At 45.1% G+C, this 23,873-nt stretch overlaps 1 protein-coding gene across 10 annotated transcripts in view; it reads right to left on the bottom strand.

The window, feature by feature from the left end:
- FHAD1 (forkhead associated phosphopeptide binding domain 1) overlaps positions 1 to 23,873 on the bottom strand; it is a 199,312-nt gene that overhangs the window by 29,545 nt on the left and 145,894 nt on the right. For 8 of the 10 annotated variants that reach the window (XR_007516537.1, XM_049877983.1, XM_049877982.1 and 5 more), the window contains 8 exons: positions 19,538 to 19,711; positions 16,300 to 16,525; positions 14,639 to 14,738; positions 12,043 to 12,149; positions 10,348 to 10,507; positions 8,792 to 8,924; positions 5,092 to 5,221; positions 4,118 to 4,245 (listed from right to left, as the gene is read on the bottom strand). Coding sequence is in view for 9 of the 10 variants with exons in the window: in XM_049877983.1 (XP_049733940.1) it covers positions 4,118 to 4,245; positions 5,092 to 5,221; positions 8,792 to 8,924; positions 10,348 to 10,507; positions 12,043 to 12,149; positions 14,639 to 14,738; positions 16,300 to 16,525; positions 19,538 to 19,711 (1,158 nt within the window). In the remaining variant the exon portion in view is untranslated. The remainder of the gene's footprint in view (positions 1 to 4,117; positions 4,246 to 5,091; positions 5,222 to 8,791; positions 8,925 to 10,347; positions 10,508 to 12,042; positions 12,150 to 14,638; positions 14,739 to 16,299; positions 16,526 to 19,537; positions 19,712 to 23,873) is intronic. The other 2 variants (XM_049877989.1, XM_049877990.1) reach the window with 1 other exon arrangement.

The following is a 23,873-nucleotide window of genomic DNA, read 5'->3' as shown; positions in this document are numbered from 1 at the left end:
CTATGTAAAGGTTCCTCATGAGCACAATTAAGTGTTCTGGAATTCCCATTCTTCGCAGTGTTATCCATAGTTTGTTATGATCCACACAGTCAAATGCCTTTGCATAGTCAATAAAACACAGGTAAACATCCTTCTGGTATTCTCTGCTTTCAGCCAGGATCCATCCGACATCAGCAATGATATCCCTGGTTCCATGTCCTCTTCTGAAACTGCCCTGAATTTCTGGCAGTTCCCTGTCGACATACTGCTGCAGCCACTTTTGAATGATCTTCAGCAAAATTTTGCTCACGTGTGATATTAATGATATTGTTCTATAATTTCCACATTTGGTTGGATCACCTTTCTCGGGAATAGGCATAAATATGGATCTCTTCCAGTCAGTTGGCCAGGAAGCTGTCTTCCATATTTCTTGGCATAGACGAGTGAGCACGTCCAGCGCTGCATCTGTTTGTTGAAACATCTCAGTTGATATTCCATCAAGTCCTGGAGCCGTTTTTCGCCGATGCCTTCAGAGCTGCTTGGACTTCTTCCTTCAGTACCATCGGTTCCTGATCATATGCCATCTCTTGAAATATCTGAATATCGATTAATTCTTTTTGGTATAATGAGTCTGTGTAGTCCTTCCATCTTCTTTTGATGCTTCCTGTGTCGTTTAATATTTTCCCCATGGAATCCTTCACTATTGCAACTCGAGGCTTGAATTTTTTCTTCAGGTCTTTCAGCCTGAGAAACGCCGAGCGTGTTCTTCCCTTTTGGTTTTCCATCTCCAGCTCTTTGCACATGTCGTTATAATACTTTGTCTTCTCAAGATGCCCTTTGAAATCTTCTGTTCGTTCTTTTACTTCATCAATTCTTCCTTTTGCTTTAGCTGCTCGATGCTCAAGAGCAAGTTTCAGAGTCTCCTCTGACATCCATCTTGGTCTTTTCTTTCTTTCCTGTCTTTTCAGTGACCTCTTGCTTTCTTCATGGATGATGTCCTCGATGTCATTCTACAACTCGTCTGGTCTGCAGTCACTAGTGTTCACTGCGTCAAATCTATTCTTGAGATGGTCTCTAAATTCAGGTAGGATATACTCAAGGTCATATTTTGGCTCTCGTGGACTTGCTCTGATTTTCTTCAGTTTTAGCTTGAACTTGCATATGAGCAATTGATGGTCTGTTCCACAGTCGGCCCCTGGCCTTGTTCTGACTGATGATATTGAGCTTTTCCATCGTCTCTTTCCACAGATGTAGTCAATTTGATTTCTGTGTGTTCCATCTGGCGAGGTCCATGTGTATAGTCGCCGTTTATGTTGGTGAAAGAAGGTATTTGCAATGAAGAAGTCGTTGGTCTTGCAAAATTCTATCATTTGATCTCCGGCATTGTTTCTATCACCAAGGCCATATTTTCCAACTACTGATCCTTCTTCTTTGTTTCCAACTTTCCCATTCCAATCACCAGTAATTATCAATGCATCTTGATTGCATGTTCGATCAATTTCAGACTGCAGCAGCTAATAAAAATCTTCTTTTTCTTCATCTTTGGCTCTAGTGGTTGGTGTGTAAATTTGAATAATAGTCATATTAACTGGTCTTCCTTGTAGGTGTATGGATATTATGCTATCACTGACAGCGTTGTACTTCAGGATAGATCTTGAAATGTTTTTTTTTTTTTTTTTGACGATGAATGTGACACCATTCCTCTTCAAGTTGTCATTCCCAGCATAGTAGACTATATGATTGTCTGATTCAAAATGGCCAATACCAGTCCATTTCAGCTCACTAATGCCTAGGATATCGATGTTTATGTGTTCCATTTCATTTTTGAAGATTTCCAATTTTCCTTGATTCATACTTCGTACATTCCAGGTTCCAGTTATTAATGGATATTTGCAGTTGTTTCTTCTCATTTTGAATCATGCCACATCAGCAAATGAAGGTCCTGAAAGCTTTACTCCATCCACGTCATTAAGGTCAACTCTACTTTGAGGAGGCAGCTCTTCCCCAGTCATCTTTTGAGTGCCTTCCAACCTGGGGGGGCTCATCTTCCAGCACTATATCAGACAATGTTCTGCTGCTATTTATAAGGTTTTCACTGGCTAATGCTTTTCAGAAGTACACTTTCGTGTCCTGCTTCCTAGTCTGTCTTAGTCTGGAAGCTCAGCTGAAACCTGTCCTCCATGGGTGACTCTGTTGGCATCTGAATACCGGTGGCATAGCTTCCAGCATCACACAAGCCCCCACAGTGTGACAAACTGACAGACACATGGGGGTCTGAAGGACCACAAATAACCACAATAAATCCCCTTAAAACCAAATGGGGTTTTAAGTGCTCGCATTTTTAGCCCACAGCATTTGCTGGCACTGTGCTGCCAACAGGTAAGACCAGTGGTTTTGGAAACTTAATTACAAAAATATCAAGGTCCCAAAGTGACCATGATAGAGAGATGAGAATAAAATAGAGTGTTTGAAGATGACAATGAACAGATTTGCTGCAGAAAGACTACGAAATGCAGTTCAGGGTCTCCAGCTCCCCTCAGCTGTGTCCTCTTGACCCCCTCCAGCATCTCCCCTCTTTTCTTGAAGGTGGCAGGACTCCTGAGGGAGGGTCACTCAGGAAGAGTCTGGTACAGGATTCAATCACACAGTCTCCATCCTCTACTCTGCAGACTAGCCGGGTGGTAGAGACAGACTGCCAGAGACACAGTCCTGGCCCCATCATCCACTATCTATGTGACCATGGTGATGTGTTTGACTTCCTGAAGGCTTAATTTTTCTTATCTGTAAAGCAAAGATAATAATAGTAACTAGGACAGATGCCTGCTGCAAGGATTAAATGAGATAATGTGTGTAAAGGGCTTAACTCAGTGCCTAGCATACAGCAAGAACTCAAGAAAGGTCAGCTATTCCTCCTCCTCTCCTCTTGCTCCTTCTCATTTCTTTTCTTTCTTTTGGTTTTTATTACTGCAACCTTGGAGGATTGAGGTCTTATAAGACAGCTGGGAAGTTTTTTGCCGTGTGGTGTCAGTGGTGGGATTAGGGGTCATCACCAAGAGGAAGGTAAGTCTTGGAGGCAAGGCCAGTCTAGGAGTCCCCTGACCTCCTAAAGTGGATATTTTCCCTCCACTCACAACATTGCAAAGTGAATGTTTGGTTTTCTAAAGAAAACCAACAAATTTCCTAAGACCCACATCCTATGCTCTAGCAAATATCTAGAAAATTGTTGGAGGGAATGTTGGGACAGATAAGGTGGCTCCGATATTCCTTTTAAAAGCCTGTGTATGGTTTAGATCTAGCTGTGGCAGTGAGCACACGCCTGTCGGGTCCTGTATCTGACGCTGACCTGAGCTGTCTATTGTCACGGGTCAAACAAACACCTCGTGAAACACCCACTTAGGGCACGAAGGTACCTTCAACTTAACAAGTGAGTCACTTCTAAATATGCTGGTAAATAAAAAAACTGTATGTCCTTAAGGAGGGAACGTTTTCTTGAATAATATTATTTAAAAAATAATATTTAATAATTGCAGCTGTTGTTATGTGTTAACCATGAGCTAGGCACTGAGCTAAGCACTTTATATAATTATCTCTAATTTTTTCATCATCATTTTACAGCTGGGGAGTGGAGTCCCAGAAAGGTCCAGAGTCTCGTCCAAGGCCACACAGCTGGCAGAGCTGGGATTTGGACACAGGTCTCCTTGAGCCTGGAACCCATGTCCTCTTAATCATGGCTCCCTCCTGCTGCCCATTACATGTTTATGTTTTTCAGTTGATGGTGAAAAGCAAATTTTAGGCAAATTCATGGCCAAATAAGTTACCCTGTTGAACATTTTCTGCAGCATATAATGCATGATATGAAAAGAGGGGCTTGCCATTCTTTAGAGATTGACATGGCCCAACGTCAATGCTGTGTAAAATGGAAGACCACTTTTCTATTCAAATATCAGACAATGGGTTGGGCAAGGGCACCAAACAGTCAGTATAGACCCCAGCCCCTCAGGGAGGACCTGGCCCTGAACCACTGATAGCATGGCCATGCTAGGGCACACTACTGGCATCAGCCCTCATGCCCACCCTCTGCACATGTAGCCACTGCACAGGTAGCTGCGACACCCAAACTTTCTTTAGATTTGGTTACCACTCGGTTCTCTATCCTTGAGAGACTTGGGAAATCAGGTCTTGTGTCCAATAATATTTTCTGGACATTTTTTTCCATTCTGGGAGTCTTTAATTCTAGAAATGATTCATCCAGTTGGTCCTTATGATCTACAAGAGAAATAATTTAGACTCAAAAGCAAGGCTCAGTAAGAAATTATTTCATGTAATAATTATAGCTAATGCTTAAAAAAAAAAAAAAAAAGTCAAAACCAGTTGCCCTCAAGTTAATTTTGACTCATGGCAACCCCATTGTTAGAGCAGAACTGTGCTCCTTGGGGTTTTTGTGGCTGTGACCTTTCAGAAACAGGTCACTAGGCCTTTCTTCTGAGGTGCCTCTGGGTGGGTTCGAACCACCAAATTTTCAGTTAGCAGTCAGGCGTTTACTTGTTTGCACCACCCAGGGACTCCTGTCCTCTAAATAGGGTATTCTAAAAGACCCCCCAATGTCAATTTTTGAACAGTGTTGGTCCATGACAAAGTCCCACCAGGCAAGATAACAAGCCAGTGAATTTTTTATAAAATCTTGTTTAGTATCAAGGACTGTACTTGACTCTGAGACCATGTCCCACACATCTTTTTTGTGTTATATTGTCCTTTCTGTTATGAAATACTGGGGATACAGGATGCAAGTTCTGGCAAACCTGTCAGTCCTCAGTGTGAGCCTCTAGAGACTGGTGCCCACTGCTCTGAGCATGAAGAGAGAATTAAAAAAAAAACAAACGAACCCATTGCTGGCCAGGTGGGTCCAATTCATAGCAATTCTAGAGGACAAAGTAGAGCTGCCCCATAGGGTTTCCAAGGCTGTGATCTTTTTACGGAAGCAGGCTGCCATATCCTTCTCCCGTGGAGTGGCTGATGGGTTTGAACCTCCAACCTTTTGGTTAGCAGCCAAGTGCTTAACCACTGTACCACCAGGGATCCTCAGAGACAGAGAATAGAAACGAGGAAACTTACTTGGCGAGCAGGCCTTCTCAAGTTCTTTAATTCGTGCTCGAAGTTCAGATAAGGCCTTTTTCTGACGCTGAATGACTTCCTCATGTCGGGACCCTTTGCATTTGGCTCCCAGATCACTGAAGGATTGCTCCTGTGGCCAGAAGGATCCAGACACCAGCTTTATTAGGGAATAGAGTATTGCTCTTATATTCAAAGACATGGGAACAATTTATATATAGCAGAAACTTTGTCACTCAGTACCTTTGAAAATATCATAAGAGGGTTCAGCAGAAAAGGAACTTAAATTCTCATCTCAGATATAACATTGCATCTAGGAAGATTTCCAACTTTCCTACCTACTTACCATCACTGTAAATTAAAGATCTCTGCTATGCTCCCACTCCATGTTTCATTTATTCTTTCTTCTGATACTCTTCTAAGCCTGGGTTTCCTTTGTTGTCATTCTGGTCTTGTCTCTGAACACTCAGACCAAATTCTACTTCAAGAGGGGCATTTGCAGATAAGAACACATGATACTTCCTATAATCGGTAATAAGGATGGTTGCCTCATATTTTCCAGGGAAAGCTGATAGACTGGCTCTTGGCTGGTCTTGAGAATAGAAAACCGCTGGGAGTTCTGGAGCCTCTAGAACAGCGCTGTCCAACAGAACTTTCTGCCATGATGGAAATGCTCCATATCTGTGTCATCCAAAATGGCAGCCACCAGCCCCATGTGCCTACTGAGCATTTGAAATGTGGCTAGAGCAAATAAGGAACTGAATTTTTACTTTTATTTAATTTGAATTTATTTAAATTTAGTCACATGTGGCTGTTGTTTGTTGTTAGGTGCCATCAAGTTGGTTCCAACTCAGTGATCCTATATACAACAGAATGTGTATAACATGTGGCTAGTGGACACCGTGGGACTAGATTTGGGTTTATGAAGGACACAGACAACGAAAGGGGCTTTTCATCTTTTAAGGGTCATGCACTTTTTTTTTTTTACCCTACTGAGATTCAGAAGAATGGAGGGTTCTTCCTCCAGAAAAATCCGTACACACACATACACAATTGCATACAATTCCTGGAGGTTCAAGGACCCCCAGAAGCTCATTCAAGGACTCCAAATTAAAAAATGCTTCTCTAGGGTAAACATTCATTCATTCATTCCTTTCACAAATATTTACTAAGCAGCCAAGAGAAAGAGGTGCTCCGCTCCCGGCTGCACTTAGTAGGACCTCGCTTGTCCTCGCACCCTGGCTCCAGCCTATTTTCAGGCTGCACGGTCTGCTTCCAAGTTCTATGCTGGCCTTGCTCCTCTCTTTGAAAGCGCATGTTTTGCCCTGGGAATAAATCATCTGAAATGCTGTGTGTATGTGTGTGTGTGTTAGACTGTGTGTGTGTTTGCCGAAGTGTGAAGAAGTGGGCAGGAGCTACCAAGTTTTGGGGAGCGGTGGGACGGCCCCAGCAGGGAGACTCAGTGACAGCCTTTAACTTTGCTGGAGAGTGCGCCCAAGCTCAATGTGACCCTTATTCATGACCGCTCTGGGAATTTATTTATTTAGAGAAGAGAGATTCTTTCTCATACAACTCTTAAGCCCTCTGACCCATGCTGGCTTAGAAAGCAGGAAGTGGCCTGAGTGGAAAGCATTCTGAGAAGGAACAAATCCTTTTTTTTTCCCTTTTATCTTGCAGCCTCCCTCCCCCATCCTCCTCATCTAATCCCGCCTCATCATCATTAAAAAAAAAAAAAAATTTTTTTTTTTCATCATAGAAGCTAAAAATCACAGCCTCCCAGTTCAACAGTCATTTCAGTCAACAGGTGCTGAGTGTGAACGAGATTGGTGTGAACAGGGACCCTGTGAGACTCCCCCTGTACCCAGCACAAAAAACCAAACCAGTGGCTGTGGAGTTGATTCTGACTCATGGCAACCCCACGTGATTCAAAGTAGAACTGTGCTCCGTAAGGTTTTCAAGGCGGTGATCTTTCGGAAGCAGATTGTGAGGCCTTTCTTCCGAGGTGCCTCTGGGGGGTTTTGAACTGCCAACCTTTTGGTTAGCAGTCGAGTGCTTAGCCATTTGCGCCACTCTGGGACTCCAGGGCCTAGCATACAATAGACACTAAATAGTTGTTGAATGAGTGAATGAATACAGGCCAGGTCCTGTGCTAAGAGCTTCAGAGTCTAACAAGAGTGACCCAGGTCCCTGCCCCATGTACCTTCTGGTGGTAAAGACCCCCTGCCGCTCTCTCCCGGTTGCCCTGACAACAATGAGACACTTCTATTACAGTGCTCTGGACAGTGACTAGTGCCAAAGACGGCCGGCTGAATCTTGAAGCCCTTTGTTTCAAGCTGTTTGAGGCCCTGGCTCTCTGCTGTTTGGCAGGGGAAAGACATTTGGAGAAAGCAGGAAGGCAAGTTGACACATTTGGCCCTGTTTCCAACTGAAAATCCAAAGCCTATTACTGAAATGCCCTGCTCTCTGGTTTCATAAAGCTTTTCGATTTACTTACCAAGGGGAAAAGAATATCCCTGGACTCGAGGAAACCCAGGGCTTTGAGGAACCACCACAACCCACAATTAGCCTAATACTAATGATCAAGAGTACCACAGCCTCAGCCACAAGAAAAGGGTATCAGCTTTGAGAACCCCATTATGAAGGCTCTTCTTACTCAAAGACACATTTCCTGTTTGATGCCTAACTGGAACTTCCAGTCATGCAAAAGTTTCTAGGCAGGTGCACAGAGAGAAATCACCATGAAGCAGCCATGGCCTTTTGGGAAGGTGGGTTGGCTGTGTCAAGCACAATTTAGGATGTCCTTTGGAGCCCTGGTGGTGTAGTGGCTAAGAGTTTGCTGGTAACCAAAAGGTTGGTAGTTCAAACCCACCAGTTGCTCCTTGGAAATCCTATGGGGCAGTTCTCTTCTATCCTATACGGTCAGTCACTGTGAGTCAGAATCGACTCAGTGGCAATGGGTTTGGGTTTTTTGGCTGGATCCAGTAATTTCACATCTAGAAATTTGTTCTATATATGTGCAAGGACATTAACTGCAGCATTGTGCAGAAGGAAAAACAACATTTAGGTCCATCAGTAGGGAACTGATTGGATAATGGGACATGACGGGATTCTATAGAGCCATTTAAAATAATGAGGTAGGTCTTTCTATACTGACTTAACAAGATGCCCATTAAATGGTGTTAAGTGAAAAAAAAGTTGCAGAATATACGTGGCTTGATACCATAAATTTTGTAAAACTTTATCTATTAAATAAATATATGTATGTATGGGTTCTTCTGGTTTGTGTATATAAATAAAATTTATTTTTCAATAACCCCATGCAGTGGGGACTGTCATTACACCCACTTTCCAGACAAGGAAACTGACGAAGAGTAACTTCCCTGAGGTTGCAGAATTTCTAAGTGGAAGAGTTGGGATTTGAACCCAGGCAGGCTGGATCCAAGCCTGATCCTTCAACCACTGCACATTCAGGGTTGTATGTGCATATGGGAAAGGTCTCATGGGACACATGTCAAACTGTTGACAGCTCCAACCTCTGGTGACTGCAAGCAGAGAGGTCAGGCTTTTGCTTTTTACATTTCATCCAATCAAACAATACTTTTGGAATTGAAAATAAAAATGTTTCTAAACAAGGAAAGAGAGCTAACATGGGCCTCTTTCTTCACATGTCCTTCCAGGTGCTCAGAACTGGGTGGTCACGTACCTCTAGGCCACCCAAGAAAATACCCGTGTGGATTGGTTCCATCTGCACCGAGATGTCACACATCTGGGCCGTATTCCTGGGCTTCTCGTCCTTCTCCGGACTCAGCTGGAGTTTGTGCTTCTCTTGGGAAGCCCTAGGGCAGAGAGGAGGAGTCACTGGGCAGCAGGATGCCAACAGAACAAGGTTCCAGAACCACAAATTACCTTTGTGTCCACTGGCAAAACAGGAAAGGGAGCTCCGTTTTATAGGTAACTGATTCTTAGAGTCTTCAAGTCTCCTGCACCAGATTTCTAGGGAATCTGGTTTTAGGGGACTTAGGGGATAGTAAGGAGTGCCAGTGGTGCAACAGTTAAGCAAGTGCTTGGCTGCTAACTGAAAGTTTGACAGTTCAAACACACCCAGTGGCTCCTTAGAAAAAGATCTGGCAATCTGTTCCTATAAAGATGACAGCCTAGAAAACTCTATGGGGCAACTCTGCTCTGGCACATGGGGTCACTATGAGTTGAAAATAAACTCAATGGCACCTAACAACAACAACAACAACAGAGAATAGCAGCCAGAGCTGTAGGCACCAACCCTTGCCACCTACCCTGGGTGTGTAGGACACCTGTCAGAGATTTACTGAGGTACTTGCTGTGTATCTGCTATTTCTAACACTTTATATGTGTTAACTCGTCTATGTCTCGTAATAATCCCATGAGGTGGGGACTCTCCTTGCCCCATTTTACACACAAGGAAAGAGGCACACTGCAGTATGCTCAAACTCACGGAGCTTGGAAACGGAGGAGGCTGGCTTTGAACCCAGGCACTCTGTATCTGCGGCCTGTTCTTTTAACCTCTCTACGAATCTGCCCTGGCCATGTCCACCAGGCCCACAGAGCTACAGGATATACAGGAAACATCAAGTTTACTCAAATGTTACTCTTGTGTTACAATATGGATAAGCTCTGGACAAAATGCAAAATCATATGTATTTCTTAGACAAGGGACATGGGACAAGCATGGCATTTTATATTTATTTTAAGCTGACCTCTGACACTCCTAGTTTGTTCATTTCAATACATAAATAGTTGATTTTCAATGAGTATTTATTAAGTTCCCTTTATGTGCCAGGCCAGGCCCTAGTAAGTGCCAGGGAGTTAATAATTGGCCAGGTGAATGAGACCCTGTCCGTAGGGGCGTGGGGGGCAGACAATTGAAAAGGCAGCAGTAACAATGCCATGTGGTGAGTGTTAGGTTAGGCAGAGTGCAGGACTGAGGGACCACAGGAAGAGCAGGAGCCCTTGGCCACGTTTGGTGAGGAGGGGTAAAGGAGGGCTTCCTGGAGGAAGTGGCATTTAAGCTGAGATCTGTCATCTAGAATATTAGACAGGAGTGTTTGAGAAACATAGAACTAAGCAAAGCCCTGCTTTAACTGATGAGACTGTGAAGCAATGGAACAACATATTCATTCACTCACCTGCCCAACTAGCATTGACTGAGCCCTCTCCGTGTGAGGCTCCCCAGGCACTTGGGTTTGCCAGGACTCCCTATGCCATGTGCACCTTCCCACACACCTTAGCGCCTCTCTGAGGGTCTCCAGCTCCCTGTCCTTCTTTTCCACCAGGCTGGTCAACTGCGCCATCTTCTCCTTAAGCATACTCAGCTCGCTGCTCTGTTGCTGGACCAGCTGCATGTTCCGCTCCAGTTCCACCTTCTGCTTCTCGCTGAGCTCCCCTGGGAGCAACATGAAAGCCTGTGAGAGGGTCTCCTGACTTGGGTCTCTGCTAGGGCCACAGAGCTTCTGCCAGGCCTATAAGAACCACGACGTAGATCCACCCTCCAGGAATTCTGAGGGGCTTTAATATCAGCCAGGAGGTCTGCTCGTGCCTTTGCTAATAACAGCACCACAACTCATGACCATTGCCTTTTCATGAGTGCTTTCTCTGTGGGGCACTGTGCACTCCTGCCTTACATGCTTGGTCAGGCCCAGCCCGTGTCCCTTTGGTATTTTCCGGCATCCTAAGGCCTCTGGAGCCTGCTCTGCTTGTGTGTCTGCCAGGTGAAACAACTCCAACCAACGGCTGATAGAAATTGGTGTATACATCCCCAGCTCCCTCGCCCCTCAGGTGGGGCACCTGGGAGGTATATGCTCTACACTGTTCCCCAACATTTCCTAGCAGAATTCAGCTCCAGTTGCCCACTGTGGTTACCTAACTGATAACACACCCTTTACTTGCTCTCTTCCCTTTCCTATTTCACTTCCTCTCTCCCATACTGCTGTTTCCTGGACTTATCTCTTATATAAACTGCCTGCACTGGAATTTTGCTGTCAGGGTCAGGTTCTAGGGGAACCCAAAGAAAGACACCTGCCTTACCTTGAGTCATCATACCAACTCTACACCCCCATTTTACAGATGTAAAAACTGAGGCTCAGGGAGGTAAGGTCACTTGCCTAAGGTCATGCAACTAACAAATAGCAGATCCAGCATTGGGTCCAATGTCTCCTGACTCTAGAACTGGAAATTGTAGCCTCTGTACTATATATTTGCATACCTTAGTATGGAAAAATCACTCTTTGAAAAATTCATCCATAAATACCTTAAAGGTATTAATAGGAATAGCCAGACAGAGAAAATACGAAGGTTTTGGGATGCACAGGATTTGAGATGGGGACAAGATAAAAGACCCTTCCTCTCCGTCCCTCCACTTTCCTAAACCTAGTTATATCTCTTGATGCCTGCCTATGCCTTTTGGCTTGATGGAGGCTAGGGATGGGAAAGAGAAGATGGCAATAAGCAAGAAGAAAGGAGGCAGAAATAAAAGAAGAGCGAAGTAGGAATTTACTCTTAAGCCAGAGTTGTTTGTGTCCATCCAGAAGAGAGAAGAGCTCATAGTTATTTCACCCCAACTCTAGAAGGCGAGGCATGGGAGGGCCACCTTGCCCTTGGTCCCAGAGCTAGTGAGTGCTAGGCTTGTGCAGGCTGCCCTGCCCCAGTTGGCCTGGGGTTGCTCTCCAAGCCTCTGCTTCCAGAGGCAAACTCTTGGGGGTAAAGGAGATTCTCCCTGCAAAACAAAGCTTCGCCTCCAGTCCTCTGGACAACTTCCGTTGCCTTGGTGAGTTGCTGACCCTGAAAGACGAGTGCACTAGCTGTACTGGAAAGCAGGTCCACCGGGTGTTGAGTGCCAGGGCTTTCAACTCCGAAGCCTTGTTTCTTTCCTCTCTTGTAGAAATAGGTCAGGGTGTCGAGAGACACAAAAATGGCACAAACCTCTCAAATCTGACATTCGGCCATGAGCTTCGGTAAGGTCTTTCCTCAACCTCACGATGACCTCCTGCTGGGAGAGGATTTCCTTCTGAGCAGTCAATAAATCTTCTCTGAAATGCACAAAAATAGGCAAAGTCAGCTTAACTTCATCTGCGTGGTTTTTCTGAGTGTCTGGAAGCGGCCAAGTACAAACGCAAGGGAACCTCAGCGATGGCCCATGTGAACCAGTCACAGAAAGGGGGATAAGGACTGTTTTTAAAAATTCTTAAAGCAAAAATTCATTTTGGTGTACCTTCAGTGTTGCAAATACTTAATGCATACAGCTGCTAATTGAACGGTTGGAGGTTCAAGTCCACCCAGAAGTGCCTAGGACAAAAGGCCTGGTGATCTACTTCCAAAAAATCAGCCAGTGAAAAGCCTATGGAGCAAATTTCTACTCTAACACACATGGAGTCGTCTTAAGCTGGAATCGACTCAGCAGCAACTGGTCATTTAAAAAAGACATCAAGATGGAACAAAAGATTCTGGCTAGGTTTGGTTCGAGGTTGAAATATGACTTGTATGAGGGTGATGCTCCTTACTGCTTGGGCATCTGCAGACATGGACTGATATGCTTGTGGGCTTTTGATCTTTGGCTGAAAGAGGAAGGAAGACTGTGTTTTGTTGTTCAGGGATACTTTGAGGATGGGGAAGAAGAGAGAGGACAACAACATGCCTTCCATTCTCTCACCAGCCAAAACCAGTCACCCAGGTGTTTCCGACTCATGGTGACCACATGTGTGTCAGGGTAGAACCGTGCTCCACAGGGTTTTCAATGGCTGACTTTTCTGAAGTAGATCACCAGGCCTTTATTCCGAGGTGCCACTGCATGGACTTGAACCTCCAACCTTTCAGTTAGCAGCTGAGTGTGTTAGCTGTTTACACCACCCAGGGACTTCATTCTCTCACCAGTTTGTTAGATTCCTAATGGACAGAGGTGGGGCCAGAAGGCAAAAGAACAGGGTTCATGAAACCTTGGTGGAGGTGTGGGCTTTGGGGCCCAGGTAACCAAGTGGAACACAGGGATAGTGAGATGGGGACAGCTTTCCCCACCACCCACTATGCCCCAGAGAGCAGGACGCATTTGATCCACAAAGCTCGGGTTAGGTGACAGGAAGGATGGCTATGCCCAGTGGAGCAGTGGTCCATGGGAAGGGGGCCCCAAAGTAAAGGCAGAGGGAGGTGCCTGGATGGGGGTTAAACTGGAAGAATGTGGAAATGTGGTTCTGAGCAAGCATGAGAAATCGCAGCCCTGGGGAAGATACTTCATGCGTGTGTTTGTGTTGAGGGAGAGGAAAGAGCTGCGATATTGCTTGTACAGAAGTAGGTAAAGAGCCTCAGGCTTTGGGCATATATTAACGTCACTCCATTGGAGCTCACAGGCTTCTGAAATCCAGGCTCGGCTCTTCCTGTACAGACTTTTGAGGGCAAAGTGTGTGTTTATTATGAAATAAAGCAAAATACTGGCGAATTGCATCTCGAAAGGAAGTACTGGTGATCACTGGAATGGAAATAAAATAAATGTATGTGTGTGTATATCTGTGTGCGTCTATCTGTCCATCTCTCTCTCTCTCTCTCTCTAATCTTGGCTATACCTCTTCCATCTTGAGGATGAAACTTTAGAACTCAAGTGTGTATACAAGAAAGAAGACCAGAGAAGGTTCAGGTGGGTGCTGATTCTTCTCCAAGTCAGAGATGCTACACCTTTAGAGAGAGGTCTTCTACCAGGAGAACAAGTCAGTTGGCAAGTTTTCAAAATATAGAATGGAATGGAGGCTGGTATCTTTGCCTTTTGGATTAAAACACCTGTAGTAAGTGGAGTTTAATGCAAGGATTGGGCTGGGGGTTTGTCTTCTTCAAGAAGCTTTCTGAATACTTCCTCTGCACTACATTAGTGCCTTCTTGTTCACGTGCTGCTTTGCAATGGTTTGTGGGATATTTCCCAGCCATAGGTTTTTTTCTGCAAATTGTCAGTTCCTTGAGGCTCAAGTTATAGGCTCATCAACTCTCAGGATGAGGAGGGACCTTAAAGGTCATTTAGTTCAACCTCTTACCTGACGTTGGAGTCCCCTCTCTGGAACCCCATGCCACCAAGTGGCCTCCGTTGTTTGAACACTCTACCATCTGCTTATAACGCCTAGGAATAGGCTTGCCTTTAGCAGGTACTTAGGAATAATAGCTGCTAATGGTAACAGCTAGCATTTACCCAGCGACTTCTGTGCGCCCTTACATCTGGACATTCCCATTTTACAGATGAGGAAGCTAAGTCCCAGAGAGGTGACTGTGACTTGCCCAAGGTCACACAACTAGAAAGTACTGGAATTGGGATTTGAATGTAGATCTGCCCAGATTCTTCCAGAACCTAGATCTACCCAGATCCTTTCTGACTTGCTAAAGGAATCGAGAACTTCAAGCAACCGTGAGAAGTCCCCAAACTCAACTTCCCTTTTTCACGTTCTGACAGTATGGCCAGAAGCAGGGATTTGGGTTTGTATGCTCTTGCTCATTTGGCAAAGCGGTGAGGATATTCTGGTGCTCACACGCTCTCCGGGGTACTCACATCAAGTGATCGCACACATCTTCTTTGACATTGCTCTCCGATGGAGGTGCTGCAGGAGGGTCTGGCTGTATTTCCTCCTTTTGAAATGTGCCAGAGGGACCTGCAAGTGTTAATATGGTCCTCATACAACTGATGCTGCGCTTCCCTGTGCTTATATAGACACCTGTGTTTCTCCCAACTTATAAACCCTCCCTATGCCCTGCAGCCCTCTCCACCATGAGACCCATCCTGCGTTCTGTGCCATAGGCGGGAGGCTCTCCCCAGGCAGGAGGCAACGCAAACTTTCCAGCTGCTCTATGAGGCAGGGAGCATTAACTCTGTTTACAGACAGGGAAATGGGTGCAGGAGTAATAATGGAACCTCCTGGGGACCACTCAGCTAAACTGGTAAGGGGTGACACCAGGGTTCGGATGCAGCTTCCTCTGCCCTCGCCTTAACCACTGAGTTACATGCCTGCCCTTCTTTCGCCTTTCCATCCAGACAGGAGTCTTGAACGAACACTCTATGTCCAGTTCTCCCCTGTCCCTACCTCCTGCTCATTCGTGAGCCTGCTGTCTTCTAGTTTCTATCCTCACCACTCAGTCACACGTTCATTCATTTATTCATTCAACAAACACAGAATGCTTGCTTTATGGCAGGTACTGGTCTAAGTGCTGGGTGACAAAGCTGCCCTTCAGGTCCCACCTTAAACACCCTCCCTCTGACTTGGACCCAGGTCAGGAAACTCAGAGTGCCTTTGTCATGGTGCCCTGTTCATCCTGTTATTACACAGGTCATGCGTCAGGGCAATAATTTAGTTAACTAAAGGAGCCATGCCTGGCTGTCCATCATTGAAGCCTCAATGGCTAGCATGAGCTTGGAACATAATATTTGCTCAACTGAAAAGTATGAAGTGAATGAATGAATGAATGAGGTAAGTCCTGACGGCTCACCAACTGAGCTCAAGACCAGGATTGTGGTTCTCAACCAGGGGTGAGTTTGCTCCCCTGGAACACTGGACAATACCTGGCAACATTTTTGATTGCCACAATTAACAGGTGGTAGAAGCCAGGGATGCTGCTAAACATCCTACAATGCACAGGACAGCCCCACAACAAAGAATAATCTGGACCAAAATGTCAATAGTGCCAAGGGCATGAGGGTCTCTACTTCGAGAACTCTTTTCCAAGGGCTCAGTATCTTTGCAGTAAGATGCACCACCTTGGTCATTCAGGGCTAATAAGTGCTTGTAACCCTGAGTTCTTTCTTCAGCTCCTTTGGGTATATTTTTTAAGGTACAAATCCTGGCTGATTATGATGGTGCATTAGTTAAAGTCACAAATTGCTGATGGCAGAGAAGAGCCTTTGAAAGCCCCTAGCACAGGAGGTTTTCATGTGGAAAAGATGACCCCACTCCATGCCGCTCTCCGCATTCCTAAAGGCCCTGGCAGCCTACACATCTCGCTGGCTCACTGGGTTGGCACAAAGCACTTCTCAAGTTATTACTTCTGTTCAACCTAAGCCGGAGGGGGGGCTTCTAACACTGTTGTGTAACAGGAAGGAAAGGAGGCCTCCTTTTAAATGAGGCAGGGCACCAGCCTATCTGCCAGCCTATCGAGACCCACAGGGCAATGAGAACTTATCCCTAACGCTAAGCTCTCCTCCGAGTCTCTCTGGCCTACCTGGGTCATTGTCCTTCAAAGCTGCAATCTCGCCTTCTATTTTTTTATGGTGTTGTGTCACTTTTTGGAGTCTTTCCTCGAGACTCACAATCGTCTGGGAGTGCTGTTTGATTTGCTCCTTATATTCCGCAATTTCCTTCTCAAATCCGTGTTTCTGTGACTCCCGCTCGTCCTGGAGGGCCTTTATCGTCTGCTGTTGCAGCAATGTTCGCTCCTCCATCATGATCTGGGAGAACAGGGAGCTGGATTAATGTGATATTGGGAGCCGGCTATGATGACAGTCACAGTAACAATAATACACCCCCTTCTGCTCCCACATAGGATTTTCCTTTAGAAGGAATAAAACCAGAATGCTCCTTAGAAGCGAGGGTGGTGAGACTTTGACTCACTTACTTTGGACACATCACCAGGAACAACCAATTGCTAGAAAAGGACATCATGTTTGGTAGAGAGTCAGCAAAAATGAGGGAAACCTTCAACGAGATGGATTGACAAAACAGCTTCAACAACCGACTGAAACATATCAAAGATCACGAAGATGGCGCACGACTGGGCAACATTTCCTTCTGCTATATAGAAGGTCACCAGGAGTCGGAACTAACTCAGGGGCAATTAACAAGTTCTGGTCTCTCCCACCCAGGTGCTAACCTCAGGGCTTTTGTATGAGCTGTTCCCTCTGTCTGGCATGCTTTCTCCCAGATCTTCACTCCTTTTCATCCTTCAGGTCTCAGGTCTGATGTCACCTCTTCAGAGGCTCTCCCTACACCCGTCTAAAGGAGAAGCCTGAGGCACCTTCTAATCCATCGTCTTGTTTTGTTGCTCCTGAGGTGCATATCACCATCTGAAATTATCCAGTTTCTTTATTTCTCACTCCCACTAGGACATAAGCTCCATGAGAGCAGAAACTGATCTTTCCTCATTTACCGCTATACCTACATCTAGATTAGTGCGTCAGTGTCTTGGCCTAGATGCTTACTGAACAATTGTTGAATTAATGAATGAACAACATAATAAGAAAAAACAAATGAATTTGTACTTCTTAAAAACAAAAATCACCAATGAGTCTAAATGGTTAAATCTCCTCAGAACCTTTCTCATGACTACCCTCTCCTTCCTGAGGCTCTCCTTGGTGTTTCCATCTCAGCGCCTCATCCTGTCTGGCCTCCTGCTGCTCTGACAGCACCTTCTCTGGCTCCCTCGATGCCACATTCCTGTCCCAATTCCTCATTGATATGTTGGGCCTCAGTCTCTGATCTTCTCCTGATGGGTAAATCCTTTGCCCAAGAGCTCACACATGACCAGGGTTTTACCAATCACGCCTACAGGGTTGTCTCCCAAACTTAGACCTCTTGTCTTGCTTTCTCTCTCAAACCTGCTGTGCCTCCAAAAGTTTGGAGATTTTTGAACTTTGATACCCTACTCTCATCTTGGTCTGAACTCATCTTCTCCAAAACGAACCCCTGCCCTGACCTCCATATGTCCACCCTTATTTCCATCTATAATTCCACCCACATTTCCATCCAGATGCCCTCATCTCCCCAGTGCCCTGGCTTGAAGGCTGCCAGCCTCCTTTGGTGCCTCCCTTTCTCGGTACTCATGTCCTATGAGTCACTTATTAAGTCCTGCCATTTCTCTTGCAATTACGTCTACAGAGATTCCTTCCTCCACACTCCTCTGCCCCTCCAAGAGTCCAAGACCTGATGTTTCTGGACTAAAGCAATGGCCAGCATGTGCCGCACGCACCCCAAGCCGGTCTTTCCAACCGCAGCCCCTTTCTCCCAGCTACTTTGTGCACTTCTGGCATCTTAATCCCCCTTACCTCCTCACCCACAAACCTGCAGGTCAATGTAGGAATGACTGGATGAATGCAATATCAAGTCCTGGTTGTGGAGGGCGTTGAATAGCAAGCTGAAGTTTGTTTTTTTAAATAATTTTTATTGTGCTTTAAGTGAAAGTTTACAGATCAAGTCAGTCTCTCACACAAAAACCCATATACACCTTGCTACACACTCCCAATTACTCTCCCCCTAATGAGACAGCCTGCTCTCTCCTCCACTCTCTCTTTTCATGTCCTTTTTTGCCAGCTTCGAACACCCTCTACCCTCTCATCTCCCCTCCAGGCAGGAGATGCCAACATAATCTCAAGTGTCCACCTGATCCAAGAAGCTCAGTCCTCACCAGCATCCCTCTCCAACCCATTGTCCAGTCTAATCCATGTCTGAAGAGTTGGCTTGGGGAATGGTTCCTGTCCTGGGGCAACAGAAGGTCTGGGGGCCATGACCACTGGGTCCTTCCAGTCTCAGTCAGACCATTAAGTCTGGTCTTTTTGTGAGAATTTGGGGTCTGCATCCCACTGCTCTCCTGCTCCCTCAGGGGTTCTCTGTTGTGTTCCCTGTCAGGGCAGTCATCGGTTGTAGTGAGGCACCATCTAGTTCTTCTGGTCTCAAGATGATGTAGTCGCTGGTTCATGTGGCCCTTTCTGTCTCTTGGGCTCGTAATCGCCCTGTGTCCTTGGTGTTCTTCATTCTTCTTTGATCCAGGCGGTTGAGACCAATTGATGCATCTTATATGGCTGATTGCTAGCATTTAAGACCCCAGACGCCACTCTTCAAAGTGGGATGCAGAATGTTTTGTTAATAAATTTTATTATGCCAATTGACTTAGATGTCCCCTGAAACCATGGTCCCCAGATCCCTGCCCCTGCTACACTGGCCTTCGAAGCATTCAGTTTATTCAGGAAACTTCTTTGCGAGCTGAAGTTTTAAAGTATTATCTTAAAGTCTGGAGATGTGCATTTGGGGACTGTGGGCTTCCCGCCTATACCTTGTCTATACTCACTGATGACTAAATTTCGGGGCTCCTCAGTCCTTCTCCCTGGTCTTGTGGGGGACCCTCCATTACAACTCCTTAGAATACCCTGGAGAGAGGGCACCTCTGTTTGTCTTTTGCGCCAACCAGTGCTTCTCAAGTAGGGGGCGATTTTGCTCCCCAGGGGACATTTGGCAGTGTCTGGAGACATTTTTGGTCTTCACAACTGCCGGCTGACAGTGATAACGGCATTTAGTGACTAGAGGCCAGGGGTGCTGTTAAACTTCCTGCAGGGCACAGGAGCACCCTTCACAACAAAGATTTATCTGGTCAGAATATCAACAGTGCCTGGTCTAAACCAAGCATTCTCATGATATCATAATCTTGCTTCAAGGAAAACCTTTTCCAGTCCCAGGAAGGCACCACTTACCATCTTCGTCTTGGTAGTTTCCAGTTCAGCTAATGTCTCATTTACTTTGATTGTGAGACTCTCTACTTTCAGACTTTCAGCCACCTTTGTCTTCTGAGTCTCTTCTACCATGGCCAGCGCCTCATTTAACTTATTATTTAAAACGTCCTCTTTTTGTACTTTCAGTGCTATTTCCTAAACAGACAACAAACACCAAATTGGCAGAAACGCCGGGATAAACCTTTACCCCATCCCCTCCCTTTAAGAGTGGAGGTGAGCTCTATGCTGTTATTATGCTGACGATAGTAATTTAAGTGCAAAGTCCATGCTTTTTCTGGAAGGTTCCAATGATTATGGAACACTTCTTTATATTCAGCTGAAATCTGTCTGCTTGTGATTTCTGGGCTCTGAGCTCAGTTCTGTCACCTCACTGAGTTAAGTTTTATTTCTTTTTTACGAGACAGCCTTTTAAATATTTGAGGAGGGCTGTCATGTCTCTCACTAAATCTATTTTCCAGGATGAATGTGCCAAGTTCCTTCAACCCTTCATCATAGGATTTGCCTTCAGGACACTCCTCCACCTTTCTCTATAGCTTTAGCACTGAGATCATCTCCCCTTCCAGCCCACTGGACTCCAAAGGCCTTGTCTTTGCATATCTTACTCTTCCTCCTGGAACTCATTCTTCCAGTCTTTGGTTGTAAAATTCTGCTCTCCTCCTTGAGTCCTTCCTCAAATAATGTGGTGTTCAGGCTTCATGCAGGCTTCATGGGTGAGGGGCTTTCTGAACATTATTTAATCCAATTTAAAATGTTATTGGCATGAGGGAACTGGGCACTCTCAGACTCTGATGTTGGCAGTGTAAATTGGTATCACCTTTATGGAGGGTCATTAAGGAATGTGTATCATGACCCTAAGGGGACAGTGGTGGTTCAGTGGTAGAATTCTCACCTTTCATGTGGGAGACCTGGGTTCAATTCCTGGCCAAGGCACTTCATGCAGAGCCACCACCCACCTGTTAGTGGAGGCTTCCGTGTTACTATGATGCTGACCAGGTTTCTGCGGAGTGTACAGACTAAGACTAGGAAGAAAGGCCTGGTGAGCTGCATTTGAGAATCAGCCAATGAAAACCTTATGAATCACAATGGTTTGATTGCAAACAATTGCGGTGATGGCAGGGAGTGGGCAGCATTTTCATTCTGTTCTGCATGAGGTCACCATGAGTTGGGGACAGGGGTGGATTATCCAATAAGCAAGGTAAGCACAGTGCTTACCTTGCTTACCAGATCATCTGTAGTGAAGATTTTTACATTTTTTCACCACATCAAAGATTCTGCTTCTGGGTATGGCTGGCATCTGTCTCTCTCTCAACCCCACAGCACCTTCCTACAGAATCGAAGTCTCTTTTCAAATTTACAGTCCCTGACAGGGACAGATGACCCAGTAAGCAAGGGAAACGTGGGCATACTTGTGCACGTTTTCTAATCTGTAGTGAACACTTTCACATCTCTGATGTGGTGCAACCCATGTGAAATAGTTCACTACAGATCAGTAAATATGCACAAATAAGCCCGTGCTTACCTTGCTTACTGGGTAATCCACCTCTGGAACCAAACAACAACAATCATGAGCCTTGAACGTATGACACGGGTACCTTGTGACTCAACAATTCCACACCTAGGGATTTATCCTGAGGATGTAACCAAGCATGTGCACAGAGATGGAGGCCCAGGGTTGTTCAGCCAAGCATTCTCTATACAAGTGAAAAGTTGGAAACAGCACTGGTGCCCAATCATAGGGGAAGTAAACAATAAACGGGGGTCCATTCAACAGAGGGCAAATCCAGGCGCTCCTTAAATGGCAGGTCATGATAGAATATTCAATGGCATGGGGACATTTTTATAAATATTATGACACGGGCACATTTTTATAATATACTAAGTTTAAAACACAGCTTCCAAAGCCCTGTGTCCACTAAAAAAGCATGGTAACAAATCAGTATTTATCGACATCTATAATAATGATCAGGGGCCATGGCTAAAAGTGGTTAACTTTTAACAGCGGTTAAAGTGATTGGCTGCTAAGGGAAAGGTCGGTGGCTTGAACCCATCAGCTGCTCTGAGGGAGAAAGATGTGGCAGTCTGCTTCCTTAAAGATTTACAGCTTTGGAAACCCTATGGGGAAGTTCTACTCTGTCCCATACGGTCGCTGTGAGTTGAAATCAACTCGACGGCAGTGGGTTTGGTTTGGAATGGGGTTATAATAATGACCAACATAAAGATGTCCTGGAAGGAATGACATCAAAATGTCAATTGTGGTAACTCTGCTTAGTGGAATTGCAGGTAGTTGTTATTTTCTTCTGAGTGGTCTTCTGTATTTTTCAAACTCTCTACAATACATTGATGTTCCTTTTAGAGCACATTAAAAAAAAAAAGGAAACGGATGATTTATGAAAAAATAAGAGAATTGTTTTCATCCTGCTCTTGCTGAAGGCCTCACCTGTGAGTACCTTCATCCTCTTTGTATCTTCCTTGAACTCCATCTGATTCTTTTTACAGTCTTAACATCACTATTAGCGTGGAGAAATTCTAATGAGGCCCATGTGCAAACTGACCTAAGGAGATGCTCATTAGCGACACTGGCAGGCATCCCACAGAGCAACCTGTCACACACATTTCACAGTGAGATGTGCCAAGATTCCTGGAGAATCCCTAGCAAATTTATATTGTTTCTTTGATGGGCTATGCAGCTGCCCAAGGACAGAGTTTGTTGCCTGGCATTTTTGCTCCTTGCCAGCTTCTCAGCTGCTTACCCAAGGACAGGAGACCAAAGTTCGTTGTTCCCATCAGTCTCAAATTATTTTTCTTCACCTGATCTCTCTCCTCTTTCACTTATACAAATCCTATTTTTGCCTGTCTAGGTAAAATCAATGTTTTGATTGTTCTTCTGTGTATCCAAGAAAAATAGAATGAAAATAAGCAACTCTACATTGGGGGTTGTTCCTTGAGCTTGCATTTCTTTGGTCTCTCCTGGTGAATGGAGAGTCCCTGGGGTGGAGTCCTCCTCCTCTTCCTCCCCCTCCCACCTATTCCTTCTCCCCACTCCCCCTCCCGCCTACTCCCCTTCTCCTCCTCCTCCTCCCCTCCTTCATCTGGTATGATGCTGCTAGTCTACCTTGATGGTTGCTGCAAGACCCCACCTTCTGATATCTCTGTTGTTCTCTGATATCACTCTTATTCCTCTGCATTGTTGAGGATGTTGTTCTTGCATTACTGAGTCCTCTATATGACTTGGGAAAGATTGTCTCTGGGTCTAGTACCAAGAATGGCTCAATTTCCATGAGCAATTGGTCCATTTTTTATCCAGTGAGCTGCATTATCAACTGGGGTTTCCTTCTCACTGTAACTACTAGAGTAAAACTTACGATTCATTCATTGATTTCATCATACATATATATATATATATTTGCTTTCAACTCATTCCTGATCCATTTTATGTCCCAACTAACCTACTTTTTAAATTTTAGTTTCTCCTTTTCTCCTAACCCTAACTGATGTATTTCCTGGAAGATCCGTGGTAAATCATTTGGGGAAACGAGGCTGCATGTAGCTAGATTGCTCCTCTTTGGCTCTCTTCCAGCCTGCAGAGTGGTGCCCTGTATATAGGAAGCCCTCCCTAAGTATGTCAGCCCTGAGCTGACAAGTCTTCCATCACGTCACTGAGATTCAGGTCTGTTGCTTACTGACACCATTCTTCCTAGAGCAGTGGTTTTCAGAGTGTACCAGCATCACTTGGACTGTTATTGTTCGTTGCCATTGAGTTGGCTCAGACTCATGGTGACCCCGTGTACAACAGAATTAAATGTTGCCCGGTCCTGCACTATCTTCACGATCATTGACACGCTTGAGTCTGTTTTCACAGCCACTGTATATGTTGAGTTTCTTCCAACCTAGGGGGCTTATTTTCCAGCCCTATATCAGACGGTATTCTTCTTCTTTTCTTTTTAAATTTTGCTTTAGGTGAAAGTTTACAGAGCATATTAGTTTCCCGTTTGATGGTTTGTACATAAAGTATTTCATGACCTTGGTTTTATTCCTCACAATGTGTAAGCACTCTCCTCATTTTTGCCCTGGGTTGCCTGTATCCTTTTGTGGTGATTTTCTACCTTTTCTTGCCTTTTCGTCTTGGGCAGATATTACCTTTTGGATCTTGTATAATTGATTGTTCTAAGGAGCACACTCCTCTCGGGTGTTACTGTTTATCTTATGGGCTTGTCTATTGTTTGGCTGAGAGGTGGTCTCTGGAAATGGCTTCAGTTCAAGAAACAGACAATATTGTTGTGATCCACAGGGTTTTCAT

The sequence above is a fragment of the Elephas maximus genome, chromosome 3 (assembly GCF_024166365.1).
Source record: "Elephas maximus indicus isolate mEleMax1 chromosome 3, mEleMax1 primary haplotype, whole genome shotgun sequence".
NCBI classification, from domain to species: domain Eukaryota; kingdom Metazoa; phylum Chordata; class Mammalia; order Proboscidea; family Elephantidae; genus Elephas; species Elephas maximus.
This window is presented reverse-complemented; position numbering and strand designations above follow the sequence as displayed.